At 42.8% G+C, this 23,071-nt stretch overlaps 1 protein-coding gene across 3 annotated transcripts; it reads left to right on the top strand.

Moving 5' to 3' along the window:
• Positions 1–488: 488 nt before the first annotated feature.
• On the top strand, positions 489–22,789 carry LOC311039008 (uncharacterized protein). Of its 3 annotated transcripts, none has more exons than XR_014600121.1 (18): positions 489–635; positions 4,383–4,489; positions 4,587–4,708; positions 5,767–5,930; positions 6,624–6,788; positions 7,599–8,112; positions 8,811–8,948; positions 11,019–11,109; positions 12,062–12,288; positions 13,260–13,502; positions 14,113–14,211; positions 14,652–14,845; positions 15,823–15,997; positions 16,473–16,629; positions 17,103–17,256; positions 18,496–18,607; positions 19,202–21,196; positions 21,315–22,789. XR_014600121.1 is itself a non-coding variant. In XM_084048644.1 (17 exons), exons 1-17 carry the CDS (start codon positions 615–617, stop codon positions 19,378–19,380), a joined length of 2,862 nt encoding a protein of 953 aa, XP_083904770.1. In that variant the 5' UTR covers positions 489–614; the 3' UTR covers positions 19,381–22,789. The 3 variants fall into 3 exon arrangements, 1 of the variants encoding a protein (XP_083904770.1); XR_014600122.1 differs by having other exon boundaries at positions 19,202–21,235; XM_084048644.1 differs by having other exon boundaries at positions 19,202–22,789.
• The last annotated feature ends 282 nt before the right edge of the window (positions 22,790–23,071 follow it).

Here is a 23,071-nt window from a genome sequence, read left to right as displayed (position 1 = left end):
ATTTCAAATATAAAGTGCTGACCTCATGGCCACAAATGTTAAAATTATGTTCGGGTCCTCAAAAATAGCCTTATCTTCCGTATTGTTCAATAAAAAACATTTTAATCCGATTGGTGGCCATGTTTTTGTACTTTCACCAACCGCTTTCAACTACGCGAGTCTATCGGTTGGGAGGTGTATTGCACTCTGATACATTATAACTCTATGAAAGAAATAGTCACCAGTCGGATTAAAATACTTTGTATCGAACGATACGGAAAATACAGGTACTTCTAAAAACCCGTACATAATTTTAACATCCGTGGCCACAAGGTCAGCACTTTATATTTGAAATCTGAACTTTTATGTAGATGTACGGGTCAAAAAGGGAGACAAAGCAAACACCAGGTTAAAGTTAATCCATGACTGGCATGACGAGATGACCGTCTTGGACGGATAGGCCAATCACTTCAACAAGTCTACAGAGGGGGAGGTCAGTCAGTCAGTCTGCTAGTGCTAACAACACAGCAGGCGTACATTGAACAACAACAATAATAATAAACACAAGAAGAGAAGAGGATAGAGAAGAGAAGAGCTGAGATATAAACAGTAAACACCATAACACAGCTCGAGACATGGATTCTGCTGCCTCTCCGGTAAAACGATCTACAAACCGATACTGATAGCTTACACTGTAGCTACTGTTTGTTGTTGTCCTCCACACACCACTAGCTAACTGTTAGCTAAGTTAGCCAACTTTATGTTGTCATGCTAACACTGTCTACATACTGGACTAAGTCCAGTATGTAGACATTACTTGGACATAATTGGTTAGCCGACGCTAAGCTAAGTGAGAAACAGCTTAGGCTATTTTAGTAGCCTTAGATCAAGACTATCGTAGGTGTATTTTTTATTTCGAGTCTTGACTTTTACTTTCGTATCTACGAGTCATATCTACGACCCCCCAGTTTGCCCTGGAATTTCACCAGAAAAGCCAGTATCTCTCCAAACATGTACAAATGCAAAATATAAGGTGTTTACCCGCTTGCCCCAAATGTTAACTAGGTGTCCGGCGTGTTTGTTTAATGTATTAGTCCATATTTTTCAATAAAGAAGTGTTTTAATCCCGTCTGTGGCCGATTCTATCGGAAGTTCACAATGGGTGGTAGTGACGGGGCGCATCCGGTGAAAGCCGGAATTACACTTAATGTAAACAGGAAGTAAACGAAGAGGGGAAATGGCGTTCGGCCACAGAGGGGATTAAAACACTTTTTTATTGAAAAATATGGATTAATACATTGAAGAAATACTCCGGACACCGAGTTAACATTTGGGGTAAGCACCTTATATTTTGCATTTGTACATTGTACGAGAAATACGGGCTTTACTGGTGACATTCCAGGACAAACTGGCGGATGGACGCTAAGACATTCGTAGATATAAAAATGTCAAAATTGATAAAAGATACATCCATGATAGTCTTGATCTAAGGCTAGCTTAGACTATTTTAGATGCCGTATAACTTTCACAGAATAATTAAAGTGTTTTTCCATGGTTTCCCATGGAGGTATTTCGTATTTGTTAACTTGGGCTAGTTTTATTGCTAACAACACAACACACACAGCTCTCTGGCTGCAATAACATCTGCTGTTATTGACATAGTTTTAGTTCTAGTTTTAATGACACACACACACACACACACACACACACACACACACACACACACACACACACACACACACACACACACACACACACACACACACAGCTAACCATCTGCTGTTATTGACAATGAAAGACAAAGGAGTCGCTGCTGATTTTCATACTAATAATATTTTAAGGCAACAACAGTGTAATAAATGTTTTGAAATGGAGAGCATTTCAGTCATAAAGGAACTGAGATACACCAGCAGTTTGTCCTCTGGCAGGCAGAAAGGGGTCATCATCACAAACCATGTGTATAATGAGTTTAATAGTTCATATCTATGATGATTTGCATTTTGAGATAAAAAAAAATGGCCTGTTTTTAAAAATGTTTTTTGAATCCCCCCCCCAAAAAAAATCAGGATTTTTCAAAAATAGCAGATCTACAAGCTCATAGCGCGGCACTCGGTGCTGCGCTATGAGCTTGTAGATCTGCTATTTTTGAATAGCCAAAGAAATTTTAAGTGACACAGATGCGTTCCAGGTCTTAATGGGTTAAGTATGTCTTTGAATACTTAATAAAGTATTCAAAGAAATGTGGACTTTATTTTTTTTACCAGCTTCTTTATAAATGGTCTCTTACAAGATCATACACTTGACTTTTTCATCTACATTTCAGCCCAAAAAAATGTGACTACAAACAAGCGCCCCATTGTTCCTCCTTGCCTACAGTAGCCGCCTCTGTAACTCGTCCTTTTATTGATTAACTGTCTTGCAGTGAAAGTCAGCTGACTCACTGACTGATCCAAATATAAATGGCACAATTGGAAAACACTTACCTGCTTTGTCTACAGGAAGCAGATTGTTAAATGACCTGGATCAGTGCTTCTCAATGTGTGGGCTGAATTGTTGATAGTTTAGGACAGGGATGGCAAACTCATTTTAGCTCAGGGGCCACATGGAGGAGGGCCAGAGGGCCGGACCGCTACTGGACCGGTACCGGACCGGTACCGGACCGGTAAAATCATGGCATAATAACTAATAATAACAATAACAACAACTTCAGATAGTTTTCTTTGTTTATTTTACTTAGTCTTAGTTAGTACAAGCACATTCTGAAAATGTAAACTTCACAAATAGGGATGGCCAAATGGAGACATTTTATTAACCGTTTACCTACCGTTAGGCCTTACCGATTAATTAATCGATAGACGTTAATATATATATATATATGTATATATTTTATATATCTTTTAGTGCCAAAATACATTTTATTTCAAAGGGCCAAGTCTACACAGTTTGTTTTGTGTCTCCAGCAGAGTTTCTAGTGTCTCTATCTCTCTCTGGAAGAGGTTGCACATGAACTCTGCAGCCGCACTGAGGCGCTCCAACACAAACAATACCAATACAAAGACGAGGAAGAAGAAGAGGAAAGTGGAAGTTACGTGTGGTTGCAGGTGTAGACTTGGCCAAAAAACAATTAAAACATTTTTGGCACTTTAAAAAAAAAAATGTTATGCTTTGCAAAATCATCTCGTGGGCCGGATTAAACTAGTTAGCGGGCCTGATCCGGCCCGCGGGCCGTATGTTTGACATCCCTGGTTTAGGAGCAATGAATGGGCCCTTACAGGTCTGTGACTCTGAGATTGTACATGGACCCTAGCCCTAATGGCTGTGATATATTATTACATACATTTAATATGTATTTGGAATACATGACATGTATGTAATATCACAGCCATTCTAGGCCTACATAGGGTTGGGATCCTTTAGGATTTTAACGATTTCCGATTCCTTAAAAATTAGGCTATTAAGCCAAATATGCCTTAATACATTGTAATTGCCCTCTATTACTAACATTTAAAATTAAAAACACCTTAAATATTTTAGAAATTGTTCATCTTTCACTGAAGGGGGACAACCCTATGGAATGTATGGAACTAGAGGTGCGGGTTGCTACGCGGCCCTTCCGCCGAGTCGCTGGCGCGAGGCTCTCGCATAGTAGGCTGTAGACGCTTCGACACGTAAACCAAAAGCGAGAGCAACAGCAGTGTTTGTTTTTCGAGACGCAAACCGAAAGCAAACTGAGAGACGAACCCATTTCAATGGCCGCCGCTTCGTTTTCGCTCGGCTCTGGTCGGCTGCACTCGGCTCGGTAGGACCCGTATGAACGACAGCCTGTTAACTCTGTGCTGAACGACAGGCAGGCAGACACAGACACACGGCCGGCCGGCGAAGGAACAGCCACGCATGCGCGCCACTCCCAAATGTAATATAGGATGCATGTGCTAATAAAACATATTTAAAATATTGTTCTGATGGTCATATCAACCGTAGGAAGTATTACATTGTTTTTATTTGGACAACTTAATACTAATAACATTCCATAGGGCTCGCCGCTGAATCACACATGGACAAATGACATCATCAACTTGTGACGGGTGTTGTCCCCCTTGAGTCAAACTCTCAAGTCCCATAACCAGCTCTGACAGTGTAGATAAAACTTCTGGAAACGGTTTCAAAATGTGATGGAACCGATTCCTGTTCCGTCAATGTTGGATCTGGTTCCCCCGGTTCCAGAACCCAACCCTAGGGCTACATGGACCCTTGCAGGTCAATTTGGTTCCAGTTTGTGTACACTCTCAGAGTTATGGGGGTCCTTCCGTGGCCAAATATATGAAATTTGGGTGGGGGTCCTTGAAATAAAAACGTTTATGAACCACTGACCTGGATGATGTGGTATTGTGTTGTTGTTGCAGACGATTGGAGAGTTGTTCCGCACCCTGACGGAGATGGGCTTCACCGAGCAGCAGATCCAGGCCGCTGTTCAGGCGGGCCATTTCTCTGTCCCAGCTGCAGCAGAATGGTGAGTTAGTTAGTCTTATTTATCTAAATCCTTTGCTCAGAGAAGGCAGTTATCTGTTCACTACATTTTTCACCCATTCATCTATCCATTCACACAGGCTCTTGCAGGACCAGAATGTGCGGCACAGATTGATGAAGCAGCCCGCTCAGCCCAGCGAGACGGCGTTCGCTGCGTTCAACCCTCCCAAAGAGTCACATGCAGGGTCTTCTGATAATCGAGGTATAACCCATCAAGACCTGAGGCCCATTCTACAAAATGCAGTAGTTCTCACACTTTCAAGATTTTTCAAAAAGAAAAAACAAAACAAAAATAGCAGATGTACAAGCTCACAGCGCGTCACTTCTGTGAGCTTGTACATCTGCTATTTTTTAAGAGCTAACGCAAAAATCTAAAATGACACAGATGTTTCCCGGTTTTAATGGGATAACTGAGCTATTATACCATTGTTTGGATAGGTTATGGAGCAATTTAGTCTTTGCTTTGGGCTGAGTTTGTCTTTATTGTAGCTACTGATAAGCCAAATTGTAGGCCATGTGGAAGTTGATGTCTATTTCCTGTGTAACATCTTCTAAGAACCATTTAAATATAATTACGTATATAATTACAATAGTATTATCGCAACATGGTCTTAAAGCTACAATCCGTAGGTTTCATATCATGTCCTCTCCCGGCGGGGGGAGAGAGGTAATTGCAACAATGTAGGTAGTCCCGGATTGTAGATTTAATTATTTGTAATGGATGTTTTATGACATTGGATCTCAAAGTGGGGTCCAGTCTTTACATAAATCTTCTCTTCCGGAGGGTTCCTGGCACAAACCCATTTCAGATGGGGTTCCGCCGCCCATATACATATCAATTTGGGTGCTTGACATGAAGAAATTAATATTTCTTTTTTTTGTTTTTGTTATCAATTGGTTTTATTATCATATCGACAATACAATTATGTTCAAATGAATACATTTTTCAACAAAAACAAGATACAACAACTTAAAACAAGAATAATAATAATAAAAAAAATAATCCCACCCACCCCTCCCCGGACCAACAATGTCTCAAAATGTAAGGGCCAAACACCATGCCTATACCTGTGCAAAGTCATAACACTGTGTACAACACTTAAACGAAGTCTTTAATCTTATCTGCAACGTTAGACCACATATCAATGTTCCTCTCACTTGCTCCATGTAACCTCGCCGTTAAGAAATGAATATTTCTAAAGCTTATCGTCAATATGTCAGTGTTGACAAAATGTCATTGGATTCTGCATTCTTCCACAGCCTGCCCGTCTCTGGCCCTGAACTTGCCACAGCAGCCGTCCACCACGTCCACAGAGCCACCGCCTGTAGAGTCCAGGATCAAACAGGACAAGAGTGACTTCCAGGAGCAGCAGAGACACCGTGTGGCCCAGGAGGCCAAGGCAGAGAGGAGACAGAAGAAACAGGTCTGAAGTACAGTTAACTCAATTCCTGCCAATCACGCATAAATGCGATCTATTAAATAGCGCACTTGGCCGCCAATCACGCATAAACGCGTTCTATTGAAAAATATTGAAAAATATTGAAAAAAATGTTTTTCTTTTTTTTTCTTTTTTCTATTTGACCCAAAGACAAAGGAGATATGATTTTTCGAAGGAAAAGACTCCCATCCACTTCCTTGGTAACTTAAAACTTAAAAATTATGTATCTCGGCTCCTGAGTACTTTTTAAATTTCAATGAAAATTTTCTGGCAGACAACAGCAAAAAATCTGAAATAACTCTGGCAGGTGAAGTGTTAAAAAGGCTCAAATAATAATATTACAAAAAAAATATTTCGCCCCCAAATACCCAAACACGCTTTATATGGGGGGGAAGAGAAAGCAACTAAAGAAAATGTACTTTATTGGGGAAACGACACAAAAAAAGGCTAATACTAAAGCTCCGAATTTTGCGTATATTCGCATAATCGCTGGTGTGTAATGACCTTTAGGAATAAAATCAATACAAACAGTGAGACAGGGGGGTGTGCAGTTAGCTGGGAAAGACGTATTGAAGAGGTGGCTTTTGAGAGCGGTTTTGAAGGTTTGTAGAGTGGGGGCTTCTCTCCATTCAAACATTGGATAACTTATCTTTCCGTGTATTTTCTGGTCTACCACAGGAGCGTGAGTTGGTGCTGAAGCGGATTGCTGAGGACCGTAAGAGCTTGCAGAGGAAGACCCAGACCAGTGCAGCTGCTGAGTCTGAGACGTCTCCTTCCAGTGACCAAGGCCAGAGGCTAGGGGGGAAGGTTCAGACAAACGTGGATAACAACTGTATACTCATGGTGAGGCTATTGAGATAGTGAGATATAATTGTGCTGTTGTTGTGTGTGTGTGGACAAATTCTTCGTAGGAACAGATGGTTTGGATTTTGATTGATTTATTGAATACTTCATCAGTCAGAAATGTAAACAGCACGTGGTAGGATTACACAAAAAAAACGTCCTGGGGACTTTCCATTCTGGTCCTATGTATTCAATTAATCAACATAGCATTAAAAAAATAACACAATAATACATGTCATCAACAAATACAAAACACTATTATGTACAAAGGATGTACAAAGGAGAAAAAGGAAAAAACGGCGGCAGTGAATGACACCTCCTTTCTATGGGAATTTACATTTACCTCCCCTTGTGGTCTCCTGGTAGATGTTTTTTTCAGGCCAGTTTTGAAAGAAACCAGTGATTCACATCTTTTAAGACCTGAGACCGATTCTACAAATGTCTTCTAAATCCTAACAGTTTTTTGAAAAAAACCTATGTTGCTGTCAGTGGTTCTCAAACTTTTTCATGTCAAGGATCTTGACATCTCAAAATGATATGTATTTGGCCGCGGACCCCCATCTCAAAATATGTTGTTCCAGGGACCGCCAGAAGTAACGATTTGAGTTACAAATGTTCGCTTTAAAAATATATTATTCAAAGATTTGCACACATTTTCTAGATTTTTCCAAAATAGCAGATCTACAATCTCATAGCGCGGCACTCGGTGCCGCGCTATGAGATTGTAGATCTGCTATTTTTGAATAGCCCAAAGTATAAAATAATGCTTTTTAGCTAAAATCAAAAAATGACACCGATGCGTTCCTGCAGATCCGTCTGCCCTCCGGAGAGTCCATGCGCGAGCGCTTCCCGGCCGACGCCCCCCTGCGCAACGTGGTGGAGCACATCGCCGGGCGCCACCCGTCCCTGCACTCCTTCTCCCTGCTGCAGGGCTACCCGCGCAAGCGCTTCGGCGAGGCGGAGCTGGCCTGCTCCCTGCGCTCCCTGGGCCTCACGCCCAGCGCCGCCCTCTGCATCCAGACCACCCCTCCAGAGACACCCCAGGACCAACCCCACCCACCACCACCACCACCCAGCCCGGCAGTAACACAACAACAACTCCCAGCTGAGCCCCAGGAGGACCAGACGCCGTGTGCCGTTCCTCCAACTCCGCCACCGCAGCCACCACAGCCACAGGTCCCTGTTGTTCAGGATGAGGCCGGGGTGGACGTGCGCGGTCAGCCCCCGCCCCTACCCCAGCAGCTGTGGGAAGAGGCGGTGGGCTACGCAGGGATCCCCGGTGTGGTTCCCCCGCTGTCTGTGGCTGGACGCTCTCACTTCTGGGGTAAGAGATTTACAGGAACATTATCAGAATTCAGCTTTTTTGTTTTTACCCATTAACACAATCACTTTCAGGTATTTATTAATTAATTAATTAATCCAAAACTGCCAGCGTTTTTTTACCTTATTTTGACGATCCACAGAGCGCCACGGAAGCCACGGTGTGGACGCGGATGTAAACAAAAGCTGTCTGGGGGGAGGGGCGGTGGGTCTTGTCTATCCACCGTAACAAAAACATTTTACCACAATCGTCCATTCTGTTGTAATCGGCAGTTGAATATGGCTCGTTTTCACCCAAAAAAGACGGAATTCGAGCTAGATGTTTTCTCATAATATAGGAGTGGACGGAAGTTAATCTTTTTGGGGTGACGTCACATCCGTCCATTCCTTCTCTCACTCCTTTTAGAAAATGTTTACATTAGGTTTTTTTTCTTGTTTCTTTTTTCCTTTTTGATATTCAGTTTAAGTGTTTTTCTATGTGATTTCAACGAACGTGCAAATCCCCCCCCCCTGTTTTTATTAACATATTCTAAATAAACATGACTAAAGTAAGTATATTAGCTGTGCTACTAGGAGGCTGTTTGACTGTAATCAATCACTCAGCAGCAATGTGAGAGGCTGAGATCTCCAGATAGAGAGAGCTAAGTGGTTGGCTGGGACCGTCTGCTAAAACACATTCCTCATGCTGTTGCCGCTACGCAGGGCGGGGTCACAAGCTGGCTCCCGCAGACGCAGGGGAGGCGGCCAGCGAGGATGACGAGGAGGAGGATGAGGATGTCGCGGATCCCGAGGAGGAGGAGGGGCTGGAGGCAGAGGGCGAGCCGCCTCACATGCTCGAAGGTACGGTACCGCCTCTCTGTGCTTTGTGATTGGAGTTGTCCCTCCACTCCTTAGGGCTGTCACGATTAAATTTTTTTACTTTGTATGACAATTGATTAATTGTCATACGAATAATAATTGGGATTAACGATTTTTTTTCCCATTGAAAATTGGAACAAATTGCTCAGGGCAGTTATGACAAATAACTTACATCATTTACAAAATTACTGACATATTTGATAATTTTATATATATATATATATATATACTTTCCAAAATCTTTTTAAAAGAGCAGAAATGATGTAATATTTGTGATAGGCCTAGTTGTATCTTGCTCCCTCCCCTTCTCCTTTTTCTCGCTTCACTCCACTTCTCTCTCTCTCTGTCTCTTCCAACTCTTGGTTCCATGTGTCTCTGAGACTCTGAGTCAGGTTTTTTTCTTTTTTTGTCTTTTTGTATCCTGGCAGAACTTTCTGTTCTCACTGGTGGTGAGAGAAACTGAAAACCCTGACCTGTAACTCACTGCTTTGAGAGTAACTTAAGGAATCGTTTGCTGTCGGGACAGAAACCTCTTATCTCCATATTTTAATGTTTTGTCTTACTTTTCACAAAACGTGAAAAGTAAGATTATCTTGTAGATCTGCTATTTTTGAAAAATCGTGAACATTTCTGCAAATCTTTCAATTTACATATTTTTAAAGCAAACATTTATACCTCAAATCTTTTCTTCTGAGGGGTCCCTCGAACAAAATATTTTCAGATGGGGGTCGGAAAAATTCACTCCAAAATTCATATAATTTGGGTGGTCCTTGACATGAAAAAGTTTGAGAACCACTGATATAGTAGTAGCATAAGTTTTTCAGAAAACTTTCCTGATTTAGAAGACATTTTGTACTATCGGAACCTCAGGCCTTAATGGGTTAAACCAAATTTTAAAAAAAAGCCTTGCCCAGGGAAACAGACCGAAGCCACTAGGAGGTGAACTGGTGGCCTTCTCATTACCTCTTACCCACTATGCTTATATATATACTATGCTAATGTACTTAATAAGTAACCATGATGGGCTTATATATTAAGCAGACGGCTGCTGTACAGAAAGCGATTGACTCCCTTGACTCCCACCATCTAAACAAAGAACACTAACCTTTAACCCATTCAATCCGGGAACGCAACTGTGTCATTTTAGATTGCTTTGGGCTATTCAAAAATAGCAGATCTACAAGCTCATAGTAGTGCCGCGCTATGAGCTTGTAGATCTGCTATTTTTGAAAAATCTTGAACATTCGCGCAAATCTTTGAATATATATATATTTTTCAAGCGAACATTTGTAACTCAAATCTTTGCTTCTGAGGGTCCCTGGAACAGCATATTTTACAAATGTTCGCTTTAAAAAAGATATATTCAAATATTTTGACAGATTTTCACGATTTTTCAAAAATAGCAGATCTACAAGCTCATAGTGCCGTGCTGTCTGCTATTTTTTTAATAGCCAAAGACATCTAAAATGACAGAGATGCATTCCCGGTCTAAGTGGGTTAATGTACCAGTAATGTGTGTCATATGGTCAACATACTGTGAGTAACTGGCTTCACACTGGGATTACTATGTCTGTCCTACATATTGTCACTGTCGTAGTGGGCACCTCATATGTCCAAAACCATTTCTTATTATCTTACAATAAATGCACAACATCTCTGTATGTATGTATGTATGTATGTATGTACGTACGTACGTATGTACAGCTGTAGTTCACGTATCTCGAGAACCGTCCGACCGACTTCAAACACGGCGGGCGTCACAGATGACCCGAGGGAGTTTAGAATCCCGGCGTAGAGTCGGTCGTATAGCTTTCGAGCTTGTGGATCTGCTACTTTTGATGCTTTTGTGTGACGCTGTAGTATGATCAAGTAGGGGGTTAATTCACGAAAAAACACGAAACATTAGAATATGGAGATTTCTGGTTTCTGTCCGACAGCGACGATATGCTTGGAGACTACAAACGTTGTGGGTTGAAAGTTTTGACAATGAGTCTTTTATGTTTTAACATACAGGCATTTTGTCATAGCTCACTAATATGGTAATTGTTGCAGGAATGCCGAGGCTTCCCTTCTTCCCGGATAACAGGGTTCGAGGAGGATTTGAGCCTAGACACCACTGGCCAGAGCAAGGAAACCGCCTCCGGTAGGTGACGAGGCGTTTTTTTTACGGGATTTACGGCTGACAGAAATATAACAACAGAGTAATGCTATACTCTGACTCTGCAGAATAATTCTGTAAACGATCTTTATAGCATTAATGTTATCAAGACCGCAAGGCCTTTCATGAACGACCTGTTAAAAGGAATTATCCTTATCAAGCACTCGGGTGGCACAGTGCTAAAGTCCGGAGGTTGTGGGTTCGAATCCGCCGTGTTGCATCCGGCTTTGTCGAGCATCTACGCGAACACAATTGGCCCGTGTTCGGGGGAGGGAAGCTGGGTGGGAAGGGTAATATCACTGCATGTAGTCCTACGGACTGGGAGCGGCACCTGTCAGCAGGGAGTGTTGGGCGGGAGGAGTAGGACGAAGGCTCTACGTCCTCCCGGAGCGGGCTCCTCACTGGCAGGTGAGTCAGTAGGATACAACAGCAGTGACAACACTCACAACATTTGTATGGGGAGGAATCAATTAGCAAAAAACGACTAAACTGGGGAGAAAAAAAGATATATTTGTAGGATTCTTTTCCATAATGTACTGTTTTGAAGTTAGTTACAAGCAACAACACAAAAACACACAAAAAAGGACTTAACCCATTAAGGCCTGAGTCCGATTCTTAAAATGTCTTCTAAATCCTAACAGTTTTCTGAAAAACCTATGTTTCTATCAGTGGTGCTCAAACCTTTTCATGTCAAGGACCCCCAAAATTATATGTATTTGGCGGCCGACCCCCATCTCAAAATATTTCGTTCCAGGGACCCCCCAGAAGCAAAGATTTGAGTTACAAATGTTCGCTTTAAAAGAATATATATTCAAAGATTTGCACACATTTTCACAATTTTTGAATAGCCAAAGTGTAAAATAATGTTAACTTTTGGACACTAAATGGTCAATCTAACTATAAGATCACCCTACACCTCCTCTTCTCTGTGTGTCAGGGGGGAGGCACCACCGGTGGAGGACCACCCTGCAGAGCGGGATAACTCCGGCGGTCGGGCGGCTGCGGGCCTGGCGGCGGTGGAGCGTCTCCAGAGAGCAGCAGAACACCAGGACGACCCTCAGAACACCCAGGGACACCCGTCACCCCCCAAGAGACCCTTCAGAACGCCCGCCATCCCCTCCCTGTGTGTCCTCTCCACCCGGGCCACTGTCCAACTCATGACAGGTCAGAGACCAGACCACACCCACAAAACACAAAAACAAATTATGACATTTATTTCTTATTTATGGAAATCGAGGTTAGACTTAATGCTCTTCGATAACAAATATTCCTGAAAAATGGGGAGACGGGTGAGAGACAAGTACGTATGTCTAAAGTATCAAAACAGCATGTTTTGATACAGCACTGTTCAGCGTGTCACAGGTTCGAATTCCGTTCCCGACAACCTTTGCTACGTTTCACCAAAGATTGTTAATATAGAAAGATACACAATCTCCATTGGAGCCACTAGAGGCGAAGTAGTACGCAAATCCTACAAATGGTCTCCTAAACCATGAAACCATGAAATGTTTAATATGTCCATAATGATTTCACGTACTATATTCACGTATACAATCTCAGTTAATCAGTTTTTAGAACATCTTATGGGGACAGAGCATTTAAAAATAGCAGTTAAAAATAAGGGACAGAGCCCTCTATGTCTCGTCCGTCAGACTGCAGATGGACTCTTCAGATATCTTCCCAAATCTCGCGAGAGTGTGTTGCTGGGATAGAGAAAAGTCGATAACAAAGTTGATTTTCCCCTCATTTGTGTCTCTAAGAAAAGCTATGTTCAGGTTCACTCATCCATTGGAATCAATAGTCTCCAACTTGCTTCCCGTCTCCTAAAAAGGCGTCCACCTACGTCACGCAGAAACGGGAAGTATCCGGAGAATGCGACTCTTGCTATTTCCCTCTTGGGTTTCACTCCCCATCTCTCTCTCTCCCCATTTCCTGTCAGTCTACTGTATTCTATCAAATAAAGGCAGAAAAAGAAAAAAAAACTATTTGATGCTGTGACACCAGGCTCCACCCCTGTATAATTTTGAGGTCCAACAACAAGAATGAACAAATCATCGAGGGGGACAAAGTGTACGAAATCGTGTTCCACTTCAACCACTCATCATGAGCATTCCTCTCCACTGTCACACACACAGCTCCCAGCATGCAGTACATCAGCAGTCTGTCGTGTCTGACGCCAGAGCTGGCCGACATCCTGCTCAACCACATGTCCGGCGAGAGGCTGCTGCGTCCGCGCACCCTGGAGCTGTTCTTCGGCTGCCCGCTGCAGAAGTTCATCCTCAACTGCTACCCGTACTCCACCAACGAGCTGCTGCGGCAGCTCCGGGCCTTCACTGCTCTGAAGCACCTGAGCCTGGTCAACTCGCCACTCATCACTGGTATGTGCTGTATATACATTTACACATTAAGTCTATTCAATCCGGGAACGCATCTGTGTCATTTTAAGATTTCTTTGGCTATTCAAAAATAGCAGATCTACAAGCTCATAGCGAGGCACTTGCGCTATGAGCTTGTAGATCTGCTATTTTTTCGAAAACTCATGAAAAATGTGTGCAAATATATATATATTTTTAAAGCGAACATTTGTAACTCAAATCTTTGCTTCATGGGGGTCCCTGGAACGAAAGATGTTGAGATGGGGTTCCACAGCTACGAGTACGACTACCCAAATACATAGTATCTAAAAATGTATTCTAAATCCTAACAGTATGTTGCTATATCAGTGGTGCTCCAACTTTTCCATGTCAAGGACCCCCAAAATGATATGTATTTGGCCACAGACCCCCATCTCAAAATATGTTGTTCCAGGGACCCCCCGTGAAGCACAGATCGGAGTTAACATATATTACATATATTCAAAGATTTGCACAAATTTTCATGATTTTTCACAACAACAAAAAAAATCTCCAATGTCATATATTCTATTGAACAAAAATGATATTTATATAATATGGTATAATCATCTCTTTGTTCTTATATATCATCCAGACTCTGGCCTGTCAGTCTTGTCAAGTCTGGTCAAACTCCAGTATCTCAACCTGGCCTCCTGCTGCAAACTGACTGACCTCTGTCTTCAGCACATCACAGGTAAAATGTCCTTTTTTACTCCGTTATCCATTCACACAGTCTTGCGCTATGAGGCCCAGAAAGTCTGCATAATAAGGGGCTCATGAATAAATTGTATCCATTATGTAAGAACCTCCCCCCCTCCTCCCCTCTCTCCCCAAGTGCTACGTGCAAGAACACCACAACCCCAACATAAGCTGTTCTGTGTGAAACATGGTTTCAGACTGAAACGTAAGAAGAAATCAAGGTCTTAGGAGACTGGTGCGTAGGCTGGGATAAAATGTCTAGAATACAATAAAATGACCCACACAACGTCTACACTTGCACAATAAGGACAACTTTATTTAGGCAACGTTCGGTCAATAGACCGTCTTCAGCCGTCTCCAGATGGGTTATTTTGTTGTATTCTAGACCGAAACATAAGGAAATACAGGCCTTCACCCTTTTTTTCCCTTTCCCAGGGCTGAAGAGCTTGTGCTACCTGTCTCTGGACCACACCAAGGTCAGTGACACGGGGATGGTGATGTACCTCCAGTCTGCTCCCTCCTGCCTCACCCAGCTCAGCCTCAACCAGACGGGCGTGACGGAGGCCACCTTGACCGCCCTGTCCCGCTGTACGCCACAGCTACGACTACTCAGCATCAAGCAGACCAAGGTACTGTGTCCTTCTGTCCCAACATGTACGGTACATTAACTAACAACAAGACAGCAGAGTGTACCATAGACCACCGAAGTCCTGACGTCACTCGGTCATCCCCAGGTTCGTAAATGTCTCTATGGAGAATAACATTGGGTCATCTTAGAATCGTCTCATATAAGAATTGTGGTCCAAAAATAAACAAACTGTCTCGGCGATATTGTCAGGGAGGAGGTTCTGTATCGTTTATGATAGTCAGGCACTTATATTTGATACAATATTTGATACTGGTGAAAATGTAACTAATTTGGCGGAAGTAACATTATCGTTTTCTCACCGTCAGTTGATGCTTCATATCCATAAGAGTCAAACCGCCGGGGTCACTTGTTTATTTTTGGAACACAGTTCTTATTTGACGCGATATTAAAGACGTCTATGGGATTCAGAATGGGGGTGGAAAACCGCGAACCAGGTAGACAAGCCAAGGATGTGTAAATTACGTCAGACTTCGGTGGTCTATTATAGGATAATGAGACATGATCTTTGCTGTAGACCAGTGGTTCTCAGAAAAAGTTATAATACAGTTATAATCACAATCATTTTAACCACTTTATCCATGTTTCATACTTTGGGTATTCAAAAATAGCATTTTTAAAAATCTTGAACATTTTTGAATAATTTTGTATTTATTTAACGTCGTGCCATGCTTGTACATCTGCTATTTTCGAATATTTTTGGAATTTGTTTCAAGACAAATCCTCTCTTCTGGGGGTTCCGGGCACAAAACATTTTCAGATTGTACCACTTGGCTAATGATAGAATTCTTCTGTACCATATTCTCTAGTGCTCCGTTAGGTGTCAAAACAAGGCCGTACTTGTGGACTCATTGTAAACGATCTGTTCTCATCTATGATCATCATGTCACTCGTGCAAATTGTCAGCCATTTTAAGAGTTGCGTTGTAATGTTGCTGCCCTGTGGCCGCTCTTCCCTCAGGTCAGTGACGTGTCGGCCTTGGCGGAGCTGACCAGCCTACAGACTCTGAACCTGGACGGCACAGGAGTGACCGAGGGCTCCCTGGAGCAACTAGCTGACCACCCCACCCTGTCTGCCCTCAGCCTGGCAGGGATCCCTGTAGCAGACGGAAACCACGCCCTGCAGATCATCTCAGGTGTGTAGAAGGATGGTGACTTCATCATATAAGTCAGCAGTATGCTGGAGGATAACAGCCGATCTATTCTATAAGTCTGAGTGAAGATTTTGAGTGCTAAACATAGAGATGTGAATTTTAATAACCTGTTGACACGTTTGCTATGATTTATTTCTGTAGTTTCTTTTCTTTCTTTTTTCCAAAAATAATTTTCGGAGAACTTTCAGTAGTGGAAGAGCCAATCAACATTTGTCAACACAGGGCCCTGAGCGCAGCCGCAGACGCTGATTGGCTCTTCCACGTTTTGGTGTCCATGTAGGATATGGAATACTAAATGAGGACGGAGGAAAATAATAATTTATTGAACTTTTTAATTTATTGAGATAATTATTCTGAGGATTTAAACCACATCAAGGGACATGTGGACAGGGACTTTTAAGTGTGTGTACTACTACTACTACTACTACTTAAATGGCTCCTTGGTGTGCCTCCCCAGGTCTCAGGCTGACCCACCTGACCCTCCCTGGGCGCCACTCTGTGACAGACACTGGGCTGTCCTTCCTCTGCAGACTGAGTCAGCTTACAGAGCTGGACCTGACCGACTACACGCAAGTCACAGACCAAGGAGTCAGCCTGCTCTCATCCATGACCAGGTAGAAATCCTTAATTACAGGATTAATATTTATTATAGTTAAGATAATGATTATTACTGTCTGTCTGTCAGTTGCGCTTGTTGTAACTTCAATGATGTAGTAATTAAACTGAAGTACTTGTAAAGCCACTATGGGCAAGAGTGTCGGCTAAAAGCCTAAAATATATATTTTTTAAATTTTTAAACTTTTCACGATTCAAATTCAAAAATAGCAAAAGTAGCAGATCTTCAAGCTCAAAATGGGTCGCTTTGCGCTGCGAACTTGTATATCTGCTTTTGTGTGACGCTGTTGGATGATCATGTACAGCAACAATATTCAATATTTTGTCATTCTATTATAGAAGTACAGTGACTGTAGTGCTGTGGTGTCCTCTTGTTTGATTTGATTTTGAGTAAAATCACAATATAACTTAAACCCAGGATAACACATTAAAGCGTAATGAAACACTTGTTTCCAATGTGGTCCTGTTGCAGGCTGGTGCGTCTCTCCCTCAGTAACACCCAGGTGACAGACACCGGGCTCCCTGCACTGTGCAGCCTTCAGGAGCTGCAGGACCTCTGTCTGGACCGCACCGCTGTCACCAGCCGGGGCGTGGCCGCGCTCATCACCCGTCTGCCACACCTCCAGGTTAGGGACGAGACCATCATTTCGTTCATCATTTATCGTGATAAAAATAAAACGCTCGCTATGATCGTATCGTGGAGATTTTAGTTTATTGTGAAATTGTCCTCCGTCATACACTAGGACAGGGGTCTTCAACGTTTTCAGGCCAAGGCCCCCCTAGCTGAGAGAGAAATGAAGCAGGGACCCCCTCTGTATAAAATTGTGTTTCAGATTAAACTTTTTTTGTCTACTTGGTCTGCTCTTTTAATCCCTCTGCACCTATACCTCTTTGCCAAAAATAGCAGATCTACAAGCTCACAACGATCTGCTGTTTTTGGCTAAACGTTCTCCTCAGAAAAGGGATGCTAGGGTTCAAGTGGTTAAGGTAAAAAAAAAGAAGATCATATCACACAAAGATTTGGCGGACCCCCTGTAGTAACTCTGAGGACCCCCTAGGGGTCCCGGACCCCCTGTTGAAGACCCCTGCACTAGGATGAATTAGCTTTTGTTGAGCTGCAAATTCAGAACCACTTAAACCCTCTATAATTGATCAAACTGACCTCTGAAGAGCAAATTTGGTACGCTCTTATTTCACTCTACAGAAATCGATTCGGCAAAAAATAGCCAATCTACAAGCTCAGAACACGTTGCAACGCAACGCGTTGTGAGCTTGTAGATCGGCTATTTTTGGCCGAAACGGCTTCTTGACGCCGCGGTCCCGACGATCCAAATAATAACTTAAGTTTGGGGTACCCCGTAAATTGTAATCCAACAGAACAGAAAGCTTGGGTTTATCTCACTTGGGTTTATCTCCACGGCGTTTCATCCATACACCCAGCACTCGATTCCCCACGCCGTCGCAACGACTCTGTCCGTTGTCCGCAGGGCTTGTCCGTTCTTAATTCTTGGCTGGAGCTTACTCCCGAGTTTAAACTTTTTATAACTTAAACACATTAATGCTGGCGCCTAGGAGATCTCCTCTCTCTTACTCCTGTCGCTTCTGATGCACAGGTTGTTTGCTCGATTCCCCTCCCCCCCTGTGCCGCACCCTCTATTTGTAAAGTAGAGTGTGGCACCAATGTTTCAATCACCCAGAGCACCCAGACCCATTACCCTCGCGTGAATTGGAACTGTCCATGTTGCTCATAGTTTCCAACATGTTACATATCACTCGTATATAATAACACCCATAGATCAAGCAGATAAATATAATGTGCATTTGTCACAATTAAATTGTGCTTTTTTTAATCCACTGCTTCCCAGGTGTTGGGCTTGGCCAGCACGCAGGTGGGAGACAACGTAGTGAGGAGGGGTCTGATCCACTGTCCTCAGCTGCTGAAGCTCAACCTGAGCAGGACACGCATCACAGATCACGGTGAGATCAACGTGCTAATGCAGCCATTTTATCGGGCATGCGTGGGGGGGTGGCAAGACTTAACGGGTTCATGAACTCTGGCATGGCGGCACCTAATCATTTATAAATTAAGCACTGAGAATAGGTCCTCCAAATGACAGCTGCATAGATAAAAGATCTCAGTCATTTGGATTCCATACGAGCCAGCACGTCTTCTACGAAAGCATGTCATGCACCGGAAATAGCACTGTGACTTGTTGTGAGCTTGTAGATCGGATATTTCTGGCTATTAGTTATTTTAAAGGAGTAGTTCACCCCAAAAAAATACTAGTAGTATTTTATATAGTATTTTATAGTATAGTATACAGTATTTTCAGAATGATAATACCTTAAACATCATTACATTTTCATTGTCATCTTTTTTTATTCCATGCGACTGCCTGGCTACCTTACGAGGCGACTGGTAGAGTGAATTTATTAGCCACAGATGAGGTCAAGTGGGTATCTGATTGTTGGCTAATTAATTTAACACCCTGGGCTAGTCAGGAGGGACTTATAACTGGGAAAAATCAAAGTGCTGATTCATGAATCGTTCATATCTTTTTTTTCCTACAGGTCTAAAATTTCTGAAGCACATGTATCTGGCGCAGGTGAACCTGGACGGTACCGGTGTGACGCTCACCGGCATCGCCAACCTCCTCTCTTTCACCAACATCAGCAGCATCCGAGCCAGCCACACGCGCTCCATCCCCCACGACGACGTGTCCGATGACGACGGGGAAGGAGCCCACTGAAGAATTCCGTGCCGTGCCCACCTGTGCCGTGCCGTGCCCGCATGCCTAAGCACAGCTGTACCCGCTGACGGGCTGGATATAGTCGGCTCGGCACAACGTCACAGCCGCCCAAAACACGCATTCTCCCGATGATTGCACTGCTTCGACTGCAGCCAGTGGCGCTAATCTCTCTCAATCACATGTCTACTGCTGAAGTTGAAATCTAATTTAGAAAGGGAGCATTGTGTTTTCTGAATCAGGCCCTCTATATATAAGATAATGTAGATCCCACCCCATATTTACTCACAATCCCCCGAGCCGTTGATGATTCTGTAACTTGTTCATGCCATGTTGTAGGTTGGAGGTTAGCTCTGGTCCATATAGCGTTAGGAGTTCTTACTTACGCTATGTGACTCGTCGGGGGCATTTTTTTGTCTCTCGACTTCAGTCGAAATAAAGAATACGCTTTTGCTACTCACCAAAACAAAGACTGTTTTAATGTGTTGAAAGCCTACTCTCCTCGCCACCTACAGATCTTGTAGGTGGCTTAGACAGAGCCAGATATGGCATAGCGCCCCCTACCGCTGCTCTTCACCCCCTTAGCCCTAGCACCCCATTGTTCTGTTCTTGGGGGACCCCAATGTGTGATTTATTTATTTTCTATTTACAAATGTATAGATTTAAGTTGGAAATGAAACTAAATTGCATTCCAGTGTGCCTGTGGAGAGAAAATAAATTTGTTCTATTGGAAAAAAAAGGTGGCGCACTGGAGTAACTAAAACAAATTCTGTCGGGTGGAATAGTCTCTTTTCTGTTCAAAAAGTGTATTTTACACGGAAGGTGGGGGGGGTGAGAGTCTTTCCACCGAGGAGAGTAGGCCTTCAACACATTAAAACCGTCTTTGTTTTGGTGAGCAGCAAAAGTGTATTATTTATATTTTGCTTAAGTCGAGAGACAGCGCGCTATCGGCGATATGAATCTCGAAGCTTGAAGAGTCACATAGCGTTGTCACATACAGTAACGCTATGGACCAGAGCTAGGTGGAGGTCAGTGGTGCTAGGTAGGCTAGGCTGCATGCCTTGCCATGGCCAAGCTTTATAACAAAGAAAAACAGTTTAGTCCAATATAGGTCTTTGTCATAGCCATCCACACAGTGACAGCACCCCCCCCCCCCTCTTTTGTCTGGCAAGACAACAGCTAACGGTTATCTACTGTAGCTCTAGTGTGTCACAGGTTTGAAAGTGGATGTGGCTTTCCTATTCTGCCCCCTGATGGAGACTAGTGGGAACTCATGCCCTTATGCATAAATAAATGCTATAAATCGAATGCAAATGTAATACGTAATATAATAGCATGTGTTTTAGACTAACAGCCTGATGTATCTAATAAGTCAAAAGAAAAACATCCGAATAAGTAGGATTTCAAAATGCAATTTGGTTAACAATTTGGTTTTGTATTTTAGGACACAGGGCTTTCAAAGTGGGGGCCACTCAGGAGTGTCAATTGATTTATTTTATTTCAATTAATATAGTGGTACCAGTTTAATCACGTTCAACCTGGCAACCCTATTTTGGGCACAATTATTTTTTTTAGTAGCAGAAATGGCTCACAACACGTTGCATCACGACGCATTGTGAGCTGGTAGATCTGCCATTTTGTTGTCTAATTTTAAGCCATTTCACATTAGGGGCCTGCAGCCTGAGGCTATGGCTATTTAGGGGTATTCGGCATGGAAAGGTTTAGGAACCTCCAGTCTTAGGGCACCACATTATATGGTTTAGGACCCCTGTCTTACAGAGCACCACATCATATGGTTTAGGAACCCGTGTCTTAGAGAGCACCACATCATATGGTTTAGGAACCCGTGTCTTAGAGAGCACCACATCATATGGTTTAGGAACCCGTGTCTTAGAGAGCACCACATTATATGGTTTAGGAACCTCCAGTCTTAAAAGGCACCACATCATATGGGAATAGCATCTGCATTCATTGATTACTGTAGGAGCTGTAGTTAAGTTAAACTAAAATGTGCCTGGTGGTTCAGCTTGTTAGTGCACTGACCATGTCGTTTGTCGGGTGGAAACAAACCTCAGTCCAAAACGGTTAATTTCAGGATTCAAATTCAAAAATGGATGAAGTAGCAGACCCGACGCTGTAGTATATGATCAATTAGGAAGATATGGAGATAAGTTTCTGCCTGACAACAGCGATGTTCTCCCTTTTGTGTTTCGGGGACCCGGGTTCAAGTTTGACTCCCAGTGTCGTCTAGTTTTGCATGTCTCCCCCTCTCTCTCTGCCCTTTTGTTTCTTGTCAATCTACCCTGTAGTGAAGCAATAGAAATGCCCTACCAACCCACCCCAAAAATAGAGCAACACGTGTACATTTCATGGAAAACTCTTATTGTAAAATGGTTATGCGAGCTAAATAGAGCTCCTTTTAAATTGATTGTTTTTTTTCAGTATCGTCACCTTAAAATGGACCTCAATCTTTTGAGGAAAAATATATATTTTCGCCTAAATCAGTCAAGAGAGTCTATCTGCAGACTGCAGACTCTAGGGGCGTATCCTATTGGGGCATTTCGTATTCCTTGGACCATGACGGAGGCGCGCCGAGGAGTCGCGCCCGAGCGCCTCCAGGCGCGAGTGCCCGCGACGACCGGCCGATAGTCGACTAAGCGCCGTCCGAGTTATGTACCGATAGGCACAGAATCGTAAATGTTGTTGTGGGGACTGCGTTTGCCCCATTGGATAATTATGAGGAAGACGAAACGCCCCTAGTCTGCAGTCAGACCCCTCTCAAATCAGTTCTTCACGACACTGGCCACCTCTGGTAAAATCGATTATGTCCTTAATGAAAAGATCTGATATTCCTGCCCCAGTATAATGGCCTGTGTCACATTGTCTTGTGACTAAGGGCAAACAAATTCTGGAGTAAGCCAGTTAATCCATAAATTGGCCTAAATCATTGACAGCATAGTCATATTGTTCTAAACATTTTGGGTGAAAAGAAATTTGTTTTTTTCCCCTTCTGAAAACCTTGACATTTTAAGAAGGTGACGGTATGATTTAGTAATGCATCATGGTTTGATTTCCATGCTTATTTTTTGGGTTGATTCTAGTGACTTCCTCCAGTCAACATTTGACCAGTGAACTTTTGAAGCTGCTCGTGGCTGTGTAATGAATCTGTTGGATTTACTGCAGCCGACCGTGGTCCAGGTTGTATTTTGAAGTGACTGACGCTCATAAAGCAACAATCCAAAGTAACTCCTTGTAAGGAGGGGAGGGGAGGTTGGGGGGGGAGATACTGTTTTTGTCTCCGTTTGTGTTTACAGAGATGTAAAAAAATAACATTTATTTTCCCAAAATGCTAATAATGGTTTTGGATAAGTGCACTGCATTCAATATGCATAATAAAAAATGTTCTTTTTGAGTTTTTTTCTGCCGTTTTATTTATTTAAGGGCCCATGAACATGTCTGCTTGTAACTTAAGTAAATTATTTTCGACAAACATTATTGCATTTACATTTGTTAAATAAGGCATTGCTGCGCTTTGTTTTTTTACACAAGAAAAAAAAAAAGAAACAGATCAAATTTTTTAAATATCTGAAAATATGACCCTATAAGCTGCTGCATACATGGTAAAACATCACATTTGGAAAACAAAATAATAAACTTTTTCTATGTTGACAGCACAATGGAATGCATTCCAAAA

Source organism: Gymnoscopelus microlampas, assembly GCF_963454915.1.
Source record: "Gymnoscopelus microlampas genome assembly, chromosome: 22".
NCBI lineage: Eukaryota > Metazoa > Chordata > Actinopteri > Myctophiformes > Myctophidae > Gymnoscopelus > Gymnoscopelus microlampas.
The sequence above is the reverse complement of the archived record's forward strand: the minus strand, read 5'-3'. Positions and strand labels throughout refer to the sequence as shown.

Bases quoted from the DNA above. Each gene is read 5' to 3' on its own strand.
- LOC311039008 (XM_084048644.1), top strand. From the start codon at position 615: ATGGATTCTGCTGCCTCTCCG. The intron at 5,931-6,623 runs GTCTGAAGTACA...GGTCTACCACAG, and splicing joins AGAGGAGACAGAAGAAACAG to GAGCGTGAGTTGGTGCTGAA. The intron at 11,110-12,061 runs GTAGGTGACGAG...TCTGTGTGTCAG, and splicing joins GAGCAAGGAAACCGCCTCCG to GGGGGAGGCACCACCGGTGG.